Source organism: Tripterygium wilfordii, chromosome 6 (assembly GCF_013401445.1).
Source record: "Tripterygium wilfordii isolate XIE 37 chromosome 6, ASM1340144v1, whole genome shotgun sequence".
In the NCBI taxonomy this organism is placed as follows: Eukaryota; Viridiplantae; Streptophyta; class Magnoliopsida; order Celastrales; family Celastraceae; genus Tripterygium; species Tripterygium wilfordii.
Window position 1 is genome coordinate 8291527 of NC_052237.1, and position 19274 is coordinate 8310800.

The 19274-nt window shown below is 36.1% G+C and overlaps 1 protein-coding gene and 1 pseudogene across 2 annotated transcripts; one reads left to right on the top strand and one right to left on the bottom strand.

The window, feature by feature from the left end:
• Positions 1-373: 373 nt before the first annotated feature.
• Positions 374-7059, top strand: LOC120000675 (annotated as a pseudogene).
• A 2916-nt stretch (positions 7060-9975) lies between these two features.
• LOC119999757 lies at positions 9976-18939 on the bottom strand. 2 transcript variants are annotated; one of them, XM_038847495.1, is made up of 5 exons: positions 18718-18939; positions 18431-18576; positions 17780-17895; positions 16730-17208; positions 9976-10335 (listed from the first exon to the last, which is right to left on the bottom strand). In XM_038847495.1, the coding sequence occupies exons 2-4, from the start codon at positions 18548-18550 to the stop codon at positions 16800-16802; spliced, it is 645 nt and encodes a 214-aa protein (XP_038703423.1). In that variant the 5' UTR covers positions 18551-18576; positions 18718-18939; the 3' UTR covers positions 9976-10335; positions 16730-16799. The 2 variants fall into 2 exon arrangements, with proteins under 2 accessions (XP_038703423.1, XP_038703422.1); XM_038847494.1 differs by having other exon boundaries at positions 18431-18591.
• Between the last annotated feature and the right edge of the window lie 335 nt (positions 18940-19274).

Below are 19274 nucleotides of genomic sequence, written 5' to 3' on the forward strand. Positions count from 1 at the left end.
TGATAACCCTAAAAATAATCAATGGTCTAGATTAAATTAGATCAATCTAATGGTCATAATTAAATAAAACTAAAACTAAAAATAATATTAATATATATTTAATATATATGTCGGTAATCGGGAAATTTACCAGTTTTGAACTTTGCTTACCGTTACCGTTACCGAAATCATCGGTAAATTTACCGTTCCGAACAATTGGTAACGGTATACCAATCTTCTGCTATTTTCGGTAACCAATTCGTCGGTAACGGTATACCAATGGATAATTTACCATACCAGTAACAGCCCTAGAGCAAAGGACAAAACACACCCACTCAAAATAAAAAACCCCAATATCACCTTTGTACGAGGGTTTATGAAGGGCTTTAAGTCTGCTCCTCCCTCTCAAACTCTCTACTTCAATGGCACTCCTTTCAGGCATCCCAAATTAGCCTTCAAGCAATCTTTCAATTATCAGTTTTGTCCCTATAAACACGCTAATTCTTCTTCAATGCTAACGCTTCTCTCCTCTTCCTGTGCCCTACAATCCCGGGCTCATTGCCTTGGGCAACCGGCGACGGCCCTCCGAGTCGCGAGTGACTCGTCGGTTGGAGCGAGTCCGTGGCTCAAGGTTCTGAGTTCAATTACTGGGTTTTCTAGGAGAAGTTCTAATTTGGATCGGAGAGCGTTATTCTGTTCGGATTCCAGTGATGGTGGCAGCGGCGAGCCGGTGGTGGAGGTGGAGGTGAAGGCGCCTGAAACTGAGGGCGAAGGTTCCGGTGGAAGGAGCTCATATGCTATTGTTCCAACTAATCCGAGGCCCGAGGATTATCTGACGGTTTGTTTTAAGATTTTGAATACGTTTGGCTACTGGAAAATGCTGGAGGATGAAAGAATTAAAATGGAGACTTGCAAGATAGTTTCAGTTTGATATGTAATACGAATTTTGCAAAGAATTAAAATATCGGTTCTATAAGTTCTCTGTTATTTTACTTAAACAGAGACAGAGAGAGGCAGAGAGAAAAGGAGTTAATTTTAGTTAATTAATTGTTTGTACTTTGTAGAGAGCTATAAAATGGAAAAGTAGAACTTGCTTTCATGTCGAAATTTTTGGTCCAATTTTATTCCAGTGGGTAATCGCAAACGAACTTGGCATTGTGATTTCATCTTGAATTTGTGCTTTGCTGCCTCAGCTGGGTAAATTTGTTAACTATGAATGGGATAATCTAGTTGAGATCTAGGGTTGAGTCATTATGGTTGACTTTTGTGAAGGTTAAGTTGTCAATTAGCTTTAGTGTATAATCAATAATGACAAACTAATTGAAAACTTAAACTTGGTCAGAGTTCAAAACTTAGTTTCAGGTCAACATTTCTGTTAATAAAACAGGGTAAATGAAAGAAATTAACGATTCAAATTCATTTTGAATGTTCTTTGGTGCTTCAAGTTAGTAAATTTGTGACCTTTGTGAAGAAAATGATCGGATTGGTTGTGAAGTCATTATGGTTGTTTCATTTCGTGTTTTAGTGCTAGTTGATTGTGAAAAGAACTTAAAAGCTAGTTCCATTTTTTTAACATTTTCTGTCAAATTATATAAATTAGGGTGAAAGAATGCGCTCAACAATGTGATTTCATCTTGTCTGTGTCTTTTGGTAACCAAGTCAGTAAATTTGTTTATCTTGGAACACAATGTTGAGCCATTATGGATGGCTGGGTTGCTTTTAATTGCGGATCAGTTTCTTGCAAGTAACTATCATAGCTGCGTGATGTTTATTTAAGCTAATTTCATTTGACCTTCTGTATCTTCTTTTTTTGCAGGTTTTAGCATTACCATTGCCACATAGACCACTTTTTCCAGGTTTCGACATGCCCATCTTTGTGAAGGTATAGCAGGTTGTTTCTTGGTACTTTAATTATAAAAATATCTTTAGGTTTTGTTGTCATATATTGGAGGTTATAGTAATGGTGAATGGGTACCGAACCTAGAGGTCATGTGTTCAATTTCAGGAGTTTCTAGAAAACTTAGGGTGGCATGAGGCACAGCCATCACTGGAGCCATACATCATTGATGTATATTCTTATTCTAATAGTATTTAACAGGTGCTTTCCATTTGGACATCACGTGACTATTTCGAGCTTCGTCCACAAACGGGTTTGCATAATTGATAGAACCCCCAAACATAAAAGCAAATAATGGAAAATATCGTAAGAAAATGCTTATTTGGTAGTAGCATTATATTTTGATGGATATAACACGTGAAGGTGATACCCTTAACTTCCAAAATTCTCACAGCTGATGCAATTTTAGTTCATTCCCTCCCCCCACCCTCCAACCCTGCAATGATTCAACATTTATATGAGATGATGTGCTTCTTTAGACTTTTAGTTCTGGATTTTAAAATCATGAGACAAAAAACTTATATCTCTGTTGAAATGTCTTCCGTTTTTGTCCTGTAAAATCCAGTGATGAGAATTTTGGTGTCCTTCAGGCGCAAAAGATTCTTGATGAGGATCACTATGGATTATCTGATGTGAAGGGAAGAATATTGGAGTTTATAGCCGTTGGAAAGCTCAGAGGAATATCGCAAGGTAAAGTCTCATCCTTATTCGGTACAATAAAGAAGACAGGGTTGTTTTAATATTTGTTGCTATCATTTATGTACATTTGTGATAGTTAAATAGTTAATAGTTCAGCATGTATGATTCCTATTGTATGATAAATTCATTGCAGGAAAAATCATCCGTCTTTCTGGCCCGCCGGGAGTGGGCAAAACGAGCATTGGTCGTTCAATTGCACGTGCCTTGAACCGTAAGTTCTTTCAGTTTTCCGTAGGAGGGTTAGATGATGTTGCAGAAATCAAGGTAGTCGAATATCCCTTTTTTGTGGCTAACTATCGAGGTAGTCATTGTAGACCTTTCATCACTAACAACGAAGCTCTTTGCAGGGTCATCGTCGAACCTATATTGGTGCAATGCCTGGAAAGATGGCGCAGTGCCTGAAAAATGTGGGGACTACTAATCCTCTGGTTCTAATTGATGAGATTGACAAGGTATTGTACGGCTTGGTGTTGTTTTTTATGGAGACATGGATGACGTACGCTATTGACCACATTTTAAAAATGTTATAGAGATTAATGAATATGTCATATACGAAGTGGATTCCGGCTTTTAAATTTTTATGTGTTCATTAATTCATGTAGCTGACCCTAAATTATTTGGGATTAAGCGTTTGACTGAGGATAATGATGATGAACTGATTGGCATTGGTTTGGAATGAAGGATTTTAATTCTTCAACCCTGCTTCCTTCTATGACAGTTGGGGAGGGGACATGCTGGTGATCCAGCGAGTGCTTTGTTGGAGTTGCTTGATCCAGAGCAAAATGCTAATTTCCTGGACCACTATCTTGGCGTTCCAATTGGCCTATCAAAGGTTAGTCGCTTTCAAGATTTTGACTAGATATGAGGTTGTCTCTGCCACTTTGTTATATGATAGCGGATTTCTTCTGATAAATTGTAATGACAGTTATGTTTTGTGGGAAGAAAGACTTTTTATCAAGTGGCTTTTAAGTTTTTAACAGAATATGCAAACTGTAAAAAAAGGGACATTTGATTGCTTGAACTAATCCACCTGATCAACTGGCTTAAAATAATTGATCTTTTATTGAGCCAGAAATGATTAGTTACAGCAATTTCGCAGAACTGTGAGAGAAGACTTAATGTAGTTTGAGTTTATTTGTGGTCATACCACATAGAGTTTGTAAAAAATAGTGCATTAGTGTTTTCTTTTTGTATCTGTCTTTGCACTTCTGTAAATTATTCTCAATATAATCTTGTGAATGTTACATTGCAGGTGTTGTTTGTGTGCACTGCAAATGTTGTCGATATGATACCTAATCCCCTCTTGGACAGAATGGAGGTTATTGCTATTGCTGGGTACATTACTGATGAGAAGATGCATATTGCGAGAGATTATTTAGAGAAGACTACACATGAAACATGTGGCATTAAGCCTGAGTAGGTATCTCTCTCTCTCTCTCTCTCAAACACCTCCCTCTCGCTTAGAAATACCTTTCTTTCACGTGGTAGTGCACTACCCAACAAGGTCACATTGATGAGCACCCAAGTTTTTCAAATTTGGAGGATAGCATCTGTCTTCCAGTAACATTTTCTTCATTTGAGAGTTTAGTTTCCTATAATAGGTTCAGAGATTTGAAATTTGAAGGACGGCAGCAAACTTAACCTATTATATAAAACTTGAAAAGGAAAAGGACACTGCTCATTTATTGAGTAAAAAGGAAAAAAAAAGTATGCATACAGAGAACTGTCTTTTAAACTAACATTTATTTTTAAATTTAAGATAAGCACCATAAAACTCGTGAATATCATGCGGATATTTGATTTGAAAGATTAAACCAACTTCTTCAAGCAGCTGTTGCTGGAAGTTGCGACCGTTCATATTATTTCTATTGTTATTGCAAATTCTGACATAGTCTATTCTTCTCTGTATTTCTTTCCAGGTTGAGGTGACTGATTCTGCTTTGCTTGCCCTGATAGACAATTACTGCAGAGAAGCAGGGGTCCGGAATCTTCAAAAGCACATAGAAAAGGTCTACCGAAAGGTTGGTCGAATTATCCTTTTGTCGTTTATGACTGGAAACAGAATAATAGCGAATAAATGAGGCATTGTAGGTTTGTGTTTCCTTTATGCGAAACCTCCTGTACACATTACATAGGTGGTAACTGTATGTAATTCATGATATTATATTTCTAAAATGTAAAACCTATTTAGTGATGAAAATAAGGTACTTGTTTGCCTTACACTAGATGATTCTTTTGCAACCTGACAGATTGCTTTGCAACTTGTGCGACAAGGGGAATTAAATGAATCTGCTACTGCAGTTCAGGATGTGAAACCCGTTGAAGAAAAGGCAGAATCCATACATGAGCCAAGTAAAGAAACTGTTGGCAGCGAGACTAATGTTGGAGCTGAACTAGGAGAAGGTAGTAGAGACAAACTTGCTTCTGAAATCTCCGCCAAAGCTGAGATAGTGCAGACTACTCTTCAACCGGACCAACCTACAGATTCAAAGGTATGTTACTCACTAGTCACTATTAATAATTGAAGAAATATGTGTCAACGATGATGCTTCTATTTGGTGTAGTTTATTTGCTGTCAAAATAAACTAGTTTATAAGCTATGAAAAATAAGCTAACTTATAAGCTGTAAAATAAGTTGTTAGGTGTTTAGTGTAGCTTATAGCTGATGCTATCTTATACGCTGTGAAAAAGTCTATTTAAATTTAGTTTAAAAAACCACACAAAAAAATGAGAACCCTATAAATCATTATTGTAGTTTGTTATTTTATGATTTATGATTTTTTGGTAATTTTTTAAAATTTAGTCTTTATAAGTTATAAGATATTTTTTTTATAAATAAGAATAATATTAATATTTAAAAAATTTATAATATTTTATATACAATATTATCTTAATAAAAGAAAAGAAGAAATAAAGAAAAAAACAAACAAATATAAGCTCAAAATAAGTCTCAATTTGAAGCTTATTTTTTTGTAACTTATTAGAGCTTCTAAACTAACTTATTTGAGGTGTTTTTTGAAGCTTATAAGCTCCAAAATAAGCTCTGCCAAACACGTATGACAAGTCAAACTTGTTACCCTACCAATAATTGCTTCCATGCCGCGAAGTCGACAAGGTTTTATTCTATTTTTAAGCTCTAAACAATTTTTACAAATTGAAAATAGAACAAAAGTTAGTAATTCAATGGTATCCATTATAGCTAGATGGTGATTTTAATTATGCATTGCTTGACCCCAAAAACACCAATGCCCTCTAAGCTAGCGAAACTGTTCCAAACTTTTACAGGATTCAACAAAAACTGAGAAAATCCAGGAAAACGAAGCAGCCAAGGTATTTGATAAGGTTTTGGTTGACACGTCCAACCTATCTGATTTTGTTGGCAAACCTGTCTTCCATGCAGAGTGCTTTTATGATCAGACTCCAGCTGGAGTAGTTATGGGTCTTGCTTGGACTGCTATGGGTGGTTCCACCTTGTACATAGAGACCACTCTGGTTGAGCAAGGAGAGGGAAAAGGAGCCCTCCATCTCACCGGTCAACTTGGAGATGTTATGAAAGAGAGTGCCCAGATTGCGCACACGGTTTGCAGAGCAATATTGCTTGAGAAAGCACCGGATAACCCCTTCTTTGCCAATTCCAAAGTTCATCTCCATGTTCCTGCCGGAGCCACCCCAAAGGATGGGCCTAGTGCGGGTTGCACCATGATCACGTCCTTGCTGTCTCTTGCCACAAAGAAGCCTGTCAGAAAGGATCTAGCAATGACTGGGGAAGTAACACTAACAGGGAAAATTCTTCCCATTGGTGGGGTAAGATTTTTACAAAAAAATGAAGTATCTGTTTCACCATTTTGCCCTTTCTGTGAGTAGTGATCTCATATGATTCTCAAGCTCATTTCCGTTCTTTTGACATAATCAGCTTAAGGAGAAAACTATAGCCGCAAGAAGGAGCGATGTGAAGACCATCATATTCCCTTCTGCAAATCGGAGAGATTTTGACGAGCTTTCGCCTAATGTGAAAGAAGGCCTGGATGTACACTTCGTAGATGACTACAGCCAGATATTTGATTTGGCCTTTAATCATGGAGAGAAAACTGAGACATAGAAGAGAGAAGAAAGCCAATTCACAGTATTGCTCCATTTGTCTGGCAATAATAGAAGAGTATTCTTTGTGCCCATTTTTTGTATTATTTCCGATTAGATTTTTCTTTCACAATTGCCTGAGAACAATAGAGATGGAGATTTGTTCCTCTTCCTCATGTGGGTGGACCTGATTAGCATACTCTTTTTTTTTTTTTTGGTCCTTTTTTAAAATAACCACCCGTTTGTACCTTATTTGCCAAACGAACAATAATTGTTGATAGGTCAAAAAGATATCGTTGTTAAGCAGGCAAAGGTGGCTTAGAAATTGTTGGCCTTGAATTCAGCAACTGTTAGCCTTGATTGACCGTTTGTAACTTTGTAAATGTGGGTTGGGCTATAAATTAATAATAAATCAATGCTGTATTTAAGTCTTATAGAGGTGATTTGAGATGCAAGATTGGCTGGGTCGTTGAGCAATTGTTGGAGGTAGGGGCCTTAAAATGAAATGTTGAGGGCCTGATACATTTTTTCCTAAGGCCCCCAATGGTAACAAGCTAGGTACGCCTTATGACAACCCATACCATGACATTCAAGTTTGCATAATATTGTATCATCAGAAGTGATATGGATCTCAGCAAAAAATATATTAGTCATCCCAGTAATGGATGTATCACTCTCTGATTCAATCACAAGGTTTTGTGGGCCCCTATATTTACACCAATCAAGGGACAAGATCCACTATTGGGATTACTGAGATGCTTTTTACTGGGATCTCAAACATTTTTGTTGTATCACAAGTTACTACTTTAGGGTCTAAACCCACTACTTTACTATATGAAAATATGCTTTGCCTTCATAAAATCTTGTGTTTTTTTTTTCCTGGCAATGGGAAACAACAAGAAATATAACAGATATACAGTGCAGAGAAGTCCTAGGCTCCGTTTGGGAATGTTACTTCAATAACCAACCAAACCACTATTTTTCAAAATTGTTTCTCAGAGTGGCATTTGAGATTTTTGACCTCCAAATATCCGAAATAACCATCATTGTCAGTCATATTTCAAAATTGCATAATGTTCTTTTTATTTAATTTGCCACAATTTTGGAAATGTGAATCTTCTTGTAAACCATTTCCCTATAAATCCCATATAACCTTCATCATCGGCTTCACTCTCTGCTCAAACAAATTCTCTCTTTGTTTTCTTTTCTTTGCGTCCTCTGTTTTTCAAGAACTCAACCAGTGTGCTTACTTATTTTGTATGTAACATTGAGAGAAACAAGGAATTTAATACTGAGAGATAGAAAGTGGGTTATGGATAAAAAGGATTCAAGAAGAAAGATTGATAAAGAAAAACTCAAGGAACAAGGTATGGAGGGTGGTGAATCCCCAAGGCACAATAATGGATCAGATGATGATGGTTTAGGACCATCGAAGGCTGATAAAGTTGTACGATCAAAACCAGTTTCATCTAAATGGACTAGGCGCAACAATGGTGATGGTGATGACACTTTACGACCTCTGAAATTTCCACGATCAAAACCAGTTTCATCTGAATCGACAAGGCGCAACAATGGTGATGATGGAGGTGGTGGTTTAGGACCTGTGAAGACTGATAGAGTTCTACGATCAAAACCAGTTTCATCTTTTTACAAGGTTCAATTCTTCCATTTCTTTCTTTGTTCTTGTGTCTCTTTTGATTTAATTCTCTTTTTCTTTCTCTGGTGTATAGTTCATGCAGTAAATTGTTTTCGTTCAAGAATGAAACTGTAATGAGAGGCCTTCGCCTCTTCAAGTTTAATCTTTCTCTGGGTCTTTTTGACATGATTCTTTGTTTTCATTTTCTTGAGGATTCTTTCAAGAACACCACAGCATTTGAGTGATTTTTCAAGATTTTTGCATTTTTTATGAATTAGATATGCCAGCTTTAGTGAATTTGCTGTATCCTTTGCTCTTCAACGTCCGACAATACCATAACCAACTATAATATTTTCTTTTGGTCTTTCAGACGGAATTGGTTGGTACCAATCCGAGTTCGAAATATATCTCTGGCTCTCTTGGCTTGAAAAGGAGAAGCCTATCACATCCTGAAGAAGAAGAAGAAGAAGAAGAAGAGCTTCGCAATACTAAGCCTAAACATAAGAGAAAACCTTCCCGACGTTCGAGATATCCGGATTTTGGCTCAAATTCATCAAGCGCGGTTGTTTCTTCTGATACAAGTAACAAACAGAGAGACACTGGTTCGCTGTTTTCTTGCGCATGCACAACGGAGTCGAATTGGCCTTTTATTCATCTTCACGAAACAGATGTGATTTCAGAAGCATATCCACCATCAGATGCAAACCAAGCAAGCATGGATCCTGCCAACAATGACCAGAACTACAATGCAGCATCCTACACTTCAGAATCAGATGTCGAGGTTTATTTAGTGGACGACAATGACATGTATTCGACTCCACAAACAGATTTTTCATTGGATGCAACCATCAATCCCTTAAAGTAAGAGACGAAAACAAGCAACAAAAATATGGTTTCTGCACAACCTGACATTTCTGGTTTTGACACGAGTTTTTCTAATCGTCCCTTGCGATCAAATGAGACTGGTCAAGAAGAAGAAGGCCGTGGCCCGTCTCAGATTTCTGACGAGAATCAGCATGGTTTGGAAAGTAACAAGGCAACACATCAACATCCACCATCGCAGTTTCCTGATCCGAATACGCAGTGAGATTTTCTCTCTTAAGGAAGAAATAATCGTAGTGCTGATGAGAAAGACATGACTATCTCCTTAATCATTCATGGATAGTCATTGTTAGTTCCTGTATCTACAATAGCGTTAAACTTTTGAGAACAAAGAATATCAGTTGTGTACATTTTGAGCTAAAGGTCACTTAGAATATTCACACCAACTTTATTGAGACCCTTACTTTGATTTAGCTTTATCTTCTACTCTCTACTTTTCCTCCCCTGCTCGCCTCCCGTCTATTTGGCTGGTTTCACCATTTCTTTTCTAACCAGAGGTGACAGTGGAGGTCAGACATGGTGATCAAAAGTTTCAAGGTTGAGAAAACAGGAAATGTTGAACAAGAATATGTCTTTCTGGACAGGCATTTAAAGAAATCTTGAGAGCAGGAATTTGTTGTGCTCTCCTTCCACTCTATCTATTCTTGTTAGGTTTTTGGACCACAAAAACAATTCACAGTGGTGGAAAGATATTGCCTGAGATTGAACCGAAGTTGCTCATATGGCTCGCATTGTATGGGATGGTAATTACACACACAATGTAGCTAACTTACAGTTCATTATTCAAATGGAAGAGACGACCACATAAAGTTCTGACTGTATTTTCTGTTTCAACATATCAAGATATAAGAAATGATTCAGTTAGTTTATACAAAGATCCACCAGTAATCATGGATAGTGCAGAAAATTACAGCAACATACACAAATTGGAGCCATGATAGATCCAATACTACAACACTCCTGCAAACAAACTGCCAACTGAACTCTTAGCACAAAATATATTGTGCGTATGAGAATCAAAGTGATGTGGATTCTTCAAGAATCAAAGACGAAAGCTGGGGGAGCAAATGAGATTAGATACTCCAGTAGTCCTAGCCATAAACGATGGATGCTAGGCGTTGCGCTTATCGACCCGTACAATGTTGTAGCTAATGCCTTAAGTATCCTGATAAATGTTCAAATATACACTTTAAATGATAAATTATCATGAACATTTGTCATATAATTTGGGCGTAAAGTGATTATTACACAATTAAAAGTACAAATGTCATTTTTTTAATCACTTTATATTTATTTCTATATTTTTAGGCCCAAAAACATATAACTCATATTTCAGGTCAGGCTTTATTCCATAAACAATCTTAGTTTTGTTTGACTTTGTATTCTGTTATATATATAAGTCGTAAAGTGCATAGTAACATTACTATTCATGAATAGTAATACATAAAAGTCGCAGAATGTATAGTAATATTTACTATTCATGAACAGTAATATATGTAAAGTCGCATGATGAATAGTAATTATATTATTTCTTCGTCGTTTTTTTCCTTCTATAAATAGAGACGGAAAACATTGAAGAAAGACATCACAAAACCAGAGAAGAAATCAAGGAGGAAGAGGAGAAAGAAATCAAGGAGTGAGTTCTTGAGTTTTATTTTCTCTTTTACAGCAATTTGCTCACATATTCTTTCTAGAATTTTGTGAGATCAATTGTTGGTGGTGTAAACCTAGTATGAGGAACTAATCCTCTTACTAGGGTGATGATGGATCCACTCTATTGTATGTAAATAAATTTGGTTTGATTATTAGTTTATTTATGCTATGTCAAGTGTTAATTAGCTATTCTTTATTCATAATTAAATCTTGATGCTTAGCTACCATCTAGGTTCGATTACCATGATGCAAATTGAGACAAATGCCCATGTCCAATTTGAGATAAGCTTCTTGCAATTAATACCGGAGTTACCTAGACATAAATGCCATATGCTAGGATCTTTGTGATCGCTACATAAGTTACCATAAATCCTAATGCATTCTTGATTGTCCTAGCCAATCCAAATGCCCATGGATGGTTGCAATTGAGAATAGACGTGGTAAGTCAGATGCCCATGACTATTACATAAATTAGGGGACTTGATCTTTGACATGCATGAATGAAATGATAATTGTCGGCTAAATAATTTAAATACAATAGAGTTGGTGAAATCGGATCCCTAGTGTTTGTTTATTTGTGTTAATCCTTATTTATTTTGTTTCCATTGATAATTACAAGAGTTGGAATTGCAGATATTTAATATTCAGTCCCTGTGGGTACGACACTCGTATTTGCCACTTCTATACTACAATTGATTCGTGCACTTGCGAGTATAATTTGGGTTTATAATCGCTATACTTTTAGCGGGTACTAAACCCCACATCAAGTTTTTGGCGCCGTTGCCGGGGACTGATTTAATATATTGTTATCTAACTCTTGTATATATGTATATATGTATATATTAATATTAGTATACTACACCTCCTTAATGGAAGGTTTTTCATTTTTCATTTCATTTTATTTATTTATTTATTTTTATTTTTTTGTGGATGGCTTTACCGCCCCATCTAACTATATATTATTGGCTGGTTCTACTGCTACCGCCTATATCTGTTTATAATAACTGTCACAAACATTTACTAACTTACTAACATTTATTCATTTATTCATTTATTTATTTATACAGTATTATTTATATTTGTGGTTGGCTTTACACTGCCCCACCTGTACATATATACTTATATGGTCGGCTAAGCCGCCTACTATAACTTTTTATTTCTGTTAATACTTATGGTTGGCCTTTATGCCCCATTTTACTGTCTTTTATATTAATTTTTTTTATTTTGTGTATATTAACTCTTTTAATTTTGTTGAAAAAAAAAAAAAACTACAAGTTCACCTTGCATAAAAAATAAAAATTAAAAATTAAAAAAAATTTTAAAATTAAAAAAAAAAAAAAAAATTTCATTTTGGCCTTTCCACCATCATTCTCTAATGGTTGACTCGACAATCTGCCCAGTTGATATTCCTCATGGTGAAATTAAACGAATTTTGGAGAAGACTGTGAATATCAAAAGAACTGACTGGAGTATAAAATTGAATGATGCTCTTTGGGCATATCGCACTGCATACAAAACTCCAATTGGCATGTCTCCATATCGTTTGATTTTTAGCAAGGGTAGCCATCTTCTTATGGAGCTCGAGCATAAAGCATTCTGGGTAATAAAAAAGTTGAATTTTCATTACAATGCAGCTGGTGAGAACACTTTGTCTTGCCCAGACATTACTCTCCAAGATCCAGGTAATTGAGTGTTGGGAACACTCCGTCTTGCCCAGACAATAAATACAGCGCTTATGGGAGGCAACCCATATTTCTTTTTCATCTATTTTTTTTTTCTTTCTTTATTTTATTTTATTTTATTTTTATTTTTTATATATTATCTGATTTAAAAAAAAAAAACAAAAGAGAAAAAAAAAAAAAAAAAAAGTCATCCTCGAGTGTGATAATGAGCCGCAAAGTGTGACAGTAAAGTAAGTACTGATGTGACAAGCACCACGAATTTCTTTCTTTATTGTCTCGATCAGTTTTCATCTTCATCTCACTCATTTTCTGGCAAGAGTGTGTTTTCTCTCTAACAGAGATCAGAAACCATGCCGAGGCAACCACGCACCATCGTATCACAATTGCAGTCCAGGCTTGCGTTGTTCAATAAAGCTGAAATAATTCCGGAGTGTCAAATTGACAAAACGATACAACGAGAAGCCATCAACAGATGGGCGATGAACTACTTGAGGGAGCATTCTTTGTTGTTTCTCGTAGATCCAGATCCAGAAAATAACTTACTGGTGTATCCTCAGATCATTCGCTCTTTCTATCACACTCTCATCGAGTTACCACGAAGCGAGCGGACTAGGGATCAACTGGTTTATCAGGTTATCATTGCTGGTGTGAAAGTTCAATTCACAACAGCAGATCTGTGTTGCTGCTTAGGGTATCCACCAATAGATGATGAGCCCACTGGATCTCGACAACCAATCTATGCATCAAAGCAAGAAATGATTGATGATATGTGCGGTGGAAAGATGAATAAACACAATAACGCTGCACGCCGCGCCTATTTGCCATCAAAGATGTGGTTGTTGGATGATGCTATTAGGAAAAATCTTTGTCCTATAGGCCATGAGCAAGAACGACGGGGAAAATTCCTGTCTGTTTTATACTATATGTATAAAGGGTGTTGGTTTGATATTGGAAAGATCTATCTGGCCATGATCTGCAAAGCCAAATATGTTGTTGAGAATAAGCCAAAAAAGGTGGGGAAGTTATTTTTCCCACGGCTTATCACAAGGTTGCTTTTGTTCAAAAGCATTCGACCTCCTCGGCCTCAAGCATCTTTGGGTTATCAGGTCACCATGCTGGAAAAATGGACATGGCGTCAGAGCATCAGCCATTTGAAAACAACTTCTGCTAGACAGAAGCAGACCAAAGAAGCTCCCTCAACATCACCACCTGGAGATTCCTCATCAGGAGTTGCAGTGTCTCCACAATCAGATCACATGAGTGCAGCAATAGCCCGGCTAGAGATGGGGCTACAAACACTAGAGGATGGACAACACAGACTGGAGCACATGATGGCCGCACTCATGGATATGATACGAAAGTGAAAACATAGCCATCCAGCGGTCAGAATTGTTTTTGTGTCAGGTTGTATTTTTCTGAACCATAGCTTTGCATATGTACTTTTCAAATTTTCTTTTTTTTTTTATTTTATTTTTTTATTTTTATTTTTCTTTTCCCATTGAGGACAATGCCAGATTTTAAGAGGGGGAGGAATTGGTTTGATATTTAAAAAAAAAAAAAAAAAAATGGTAGCTAGAGGAGGCAAGTGCTGTGCTACCTTAGGTGCAAGCTTGAAACACTTGTAGTTGATCTCTTAGAGGGATGCCAACTCAACCAGCTAAGTAATTAGTAGTTTGTCCAGGAAACAACCACCGATAAGGTATTTGGGAGTCCTAAGCATGGACTGGACGAAATGTCCATAATTGTAAAGCCCCAAAGTGGAGATACAAAGGATTGTTGACCTTGGCTTGGGTTCTATTGAGCCGACCAGAAACTCTTAGAGAATGACAACCTATTGTAAGGCCTTGTTAGCCTTTTGCCCTTGCTACGGGGTACATCTCTTTAGTTAGGTTGATAGTAACCTAGCATCCAGTCTCAAGGATCCTGGTGTTGAGACAAATTCCGTTTGTTTACGGTGCTTTGGGAATATTGAGTCTTAGAACCGTTTGTTTGTTAAATATCTATTCTGTTTAATGATTGCTAAAAAAAATAAATAATTGTGATTTGGAAGTCATGTTCTTATCATATTTCTAAATTGGTCTGAATATCTCTGAAGTGTGGATAACAATTTGAGTTGAATACCCATAATCACTTGTGGATTTTTTTTTTCTGACTTTAGTTTTGTCTCACCTATTCTATTTAATAATTGGATCAATTGCACAGAATTACATATTTGTGAGGTATGATATTTAAGATTAATTATGAATACTGTGATTTTCTTGAGTTGAATTAGAATTCTTTGAATATTAATATCTTGGGATACATGTATATATTCATATTTATATTAAAAAGAAAAAAAAAAAAAGAGTACATTATGAATAAATGGGAGTGTTTGTAAGTTTTTCTGCTGAGTAACCGGGCCTCTTGCCTCAGTAAGCAGTGAGTGTTCGCGTAAAAAGGTAGAAAAATCAAGACATCAACCCATGTGACAAGCGAAGTTTTGTAGCCTTTTTGACTCGAGTTATTAAACCCGTTGGGGTGTCTTTACACCTAATGCCCTGAGCCAACTGGATTGGGAGTCATTGGTTGAACGCTTGTTACAAGGGTCATTTAGAAAGCTTAATGAGACTGAGCATTGCACAAGTCACATAATATTATATATATATAAAAAAAAAATGAAAAGTCAATAAATAAAATCCCTTGATATTAATTATTCATTGAGTCTGATGATTCTTGTGATATTGCAATATTTGTGTTAAGATTAAATTAAAGCCACGTATTTATGTTAAATTCGCTACGCACTACACATCACGCTAAGATAGATGGGTGGTATGAGATTTAGTCAGAATGATTGCTTCTAGTGATGGTGGTTGGTAGATTCTTGCATATATTCATACTCATGGGATAATTGGATTATTTTACATATATGACATGAATTGTTTGAGCGCTTCAATTACTAGGGACTAGCAATAAGCTGGTTGGGGGTTGTGATAAATGTTCAAATATACACTTTAAATGATAAATTATCATGAACATTTGTCATATAATTTGGGCGTAAAGTGATTATTACACAATTAAAAGTACAAATGTCATTTTTTTAATCACTTTATATTTATTTCTATATTTTTAGGCCCAAAAACATATAACTCATATTTCAGGTCAGGCTTTATTCCATAAACAATCTTAGTTTTGTTTGACTTTGTATTCTGTTATATATATAAGTCGTAAAGTGCATAGTAACATTACTATTCATGAATAGTAATACATAAAAGTCGCAGAATGTATAGTAATATTTACTATTCATGAACAGTAATATATGTAAAGTCGCATGATGAATAGTAATTATATTATTTCTTCGTCGTTTTTTTCCTTCTATAAATAGAGACGGAAAACATTGAAGAAAGACATCACAAAACCAGAGAAGAAATCAAGGAGGAAGAGGAGAAAGAAATCAAGGAGTGAGTTCTTGAGTTTTATTTTCTCTTTTACAGCAATTTGCTCACATATTCTTTCTAGAATTTTGTGAGATCAATTGTTGGTGGTGTAAACCTAGTATGAGGAACTAATCCTCTTACTAGGGTGATGATGGATCCACTCTATTGTATGTAAATAAATTTGGTTTGATTATTAGTTTATTTATGCTATGTCAAGTGTTAATTAGCTATTCTTTATTCATAATTAAATCTTGATGCTTAGCTACCATCTAGGTTCGATTACCATGATGCAAATTGAGACAAATGCCCATGTCCAATTTGAGATAAGCTTCTTGCAATTAATACCGGAGTTACCTAGACATAAATGCCATATGCTAGGATCTTTGTGATCGCTACATAAGTTACCATAAATCCTAATGCATTCTTGATTGTCCTAGCCAATCCAAATGCCCATGGATGGTTGCAATTGAGAATAGACGTGGTAAGTCAGATGCCCATGACTATTACATAAATTAGGGGACTTGATCTTTGACATGCATGAATGAAATGATAATTGTCGGCTAAATAATTTAAATACAATAGAGTTGGTGAAATCGGATCCCTAGTGTTTGTTTATTTGTGTTAATCCTTATTTATTTTGTTTCCATTGATAATTACAAGAGTTGGAATTGCAGATATTTAATATTCAGTCCCTGTGGGTACGACACTCGTATTTGCCACTTCTATACTACAATTGATTCGTGCACTTGCGAGTATAATTTGGGTTTATAATCGCTATACTTTTAGCGGGTACTAAACCCCACATCATATCCCAAGAGACAAAAGTTGGGGGAGCGAATGGGATTAGATATCCCAGTAGTCGTAGCCATAAACGATGGATACTAGGCGTTGCGCGTATCGACCCATGTAATGCACGGGTTTAGGGTTGGTGGAGGTGATTTACTGGAGCCTTCTGGCACAGCAGAAGGATCCCCTGAAACTTCATTTGGCCGATGGCTTGCAACTTCATTTAGACCTCCTTCCTTTATCTCATTGAAGCTCCTTTTCTTTGATTTAGAATCTGATTTTACCTTTTCAGCTCTGATTTCCTCATCTTTTTCTTCTCCTGCCTTGCTCTCCATCTCTGTAATTGGCAGGGCTTCCCCATTTGGTAAAGGAAACAGTGGAGGTTCCTGACCATTTAACCGACAAAATACTCTCTCAACAGTTTCACTAATTTCCTTCCCAAGCCCATTGCTGTCCAGAATTAAATCCCACACTGATTTAGACACTTTCTCAAGCACAGGAGCTCTGCATCACACCAACATCAAAGAGTGTAAGAAAAGTAGAAAACTGATTGCAATTAGATTGTCATTCTAAATAACAAGAAGGAAGGATGATGAGTGCTGACTATACTGATTCATAGAGAAAAGAGAAAGCTTAAGACTGTAAAAGCAGGAAAAGAGTTCAACAAAGGTCATTTTTGAAATATATATTTGAGGAAGATGCAAGCAGGTATCTGGGAGCTCAGCATAACCTAATAGTTGGACAACTAGGGTACTGATACATAGTAGTAATTCAGCATTTCAGCTAAAAGTTTCAGGTAAAGACTAGCCTGCTCATGGTTTTTACACATGAATTTTCACCATAGTAGTAATTTGATCTCGGTCAAAGCAACTATTGTGCATAGACATCATCTTTTAATTTTTGGAAAATTTACCTTTGATATAGAATTTAGTATGTTCAATCCTCAGGCATATATCCACAAAAAGCTAAAACAATTTCTTCAAAAGCACTATACATTTGCAATTTGACTCAAGTTCCTACCTTGAAAAAGTATTTATAAACAGCTTAGAAAGAAATAAACAAAGCCAATACTCACTCAAGCTCCTGGCGAAGCGCGTCAAATAGCTCTCTTTTGGTCTGCTTCTCTGCCCCAGGGGTATTCAAAACCTTACTCTGTTCAGCCATCGTAATGGTGGTACTTTTAAGCTCTTCCTGAGACAAAAACTGAAGTTTTACTCCTGTTGGCTTTGGATTTTTGTTTCAAAGTTCCTAACTTGCCGAAGCATTAAAATCTCTAATTGGATAGTGAATAACAAAACACTATCTTTGATCAAATCAAATAACATCATCAGGAAGACATAAACACAAAAGTTGGCTTAAACCCATATAACACAAAGAAATGCCAGTGTATAACAAAAAGCATAGTACAACTGGTTCACTCACCCTAACCTAAATATATCCGCTATCTTTTTCTTCATTCGCATAAATTAAAAAATCTCTCATTGACAAATTAGAAGCTAAAAGCAAAGTAAATAATTTCTCGCAAAAATGCACTTGTTTTCTTGGGAAAATCGACTCAAGAACTATGTTCCATTTAAAACAAACATACCCCAGATGCAAAATTCTTTAGAAAGCTAGAAATTCGAACAAAAAACTTAATCACCATTCATCAAAGACTCCAAATAACATACTTGCATACCAGCTTACATTTATGTGTACAAAAAATATAAATAGAAAGGAGAGTTACATTGGCTTTGAGCTGATTCATGATCTTCAATCTGAGAGCGTCTATGGTACCATCATTCATTAAAGACTCCAAAACATCCTCCGGTGTTATCACTGAAGATGAAGAGGCTGCCGTCTCCATCTCTATTTCGCTTCAATTCTTCTTCACTACTCAAACAAACCCTAAAAGACAATCAGCAAAAAGTAGTCTGTATGGTGTTCAGGAGTACCTATTTCATCCAATACAAATATATAGAAAACGAACCCATCAAAGGGAAAACTAAACTATGTTTGTTTACCGGGAAATACCTGTAAATAACAAGAAACTAAGCAAGAAAAAAATTTTGACTTTTTCTCTTTCTCCTTAATCCAAATCAGCTCAAACGGGTATTCTCAGCCCGACTATGAAGACAGAGCTCTTAAGGTACCTCCGAAACAAGGTTTTGTCAGAGACAGGTAGCGATTAAAGGAACTAAACGAATCACCATTGTCGTATCTATGGACTGTTTCGCCTCATTTTGAAGAACAGCATAGCCCGAACCCGAAGCAAACAAGACTGGTCCTGGCCCACCTTCTGTTTTAAATTAACAAGTGGCGATCCCACTCAATGCATGGGTTCATTTCATAAAATAAATCTATCATTTAGAAGAACGATTTGCAGACTGCAATCACTCCTAATAACACTAATCATAATACATATGATCACGTCTTCACATAAGGAGTCGAATAGTTTCCTTCGATAAATTGCTCTTTTGTGGTCATTTTCAATTTGTAAATTGTTTCTTAAGACATGATATATCTATTTACATTCATAGAATCTTAACCCTTAGTGTATGTTTGGCCTATAAGCCTTTCAAACAAAAATA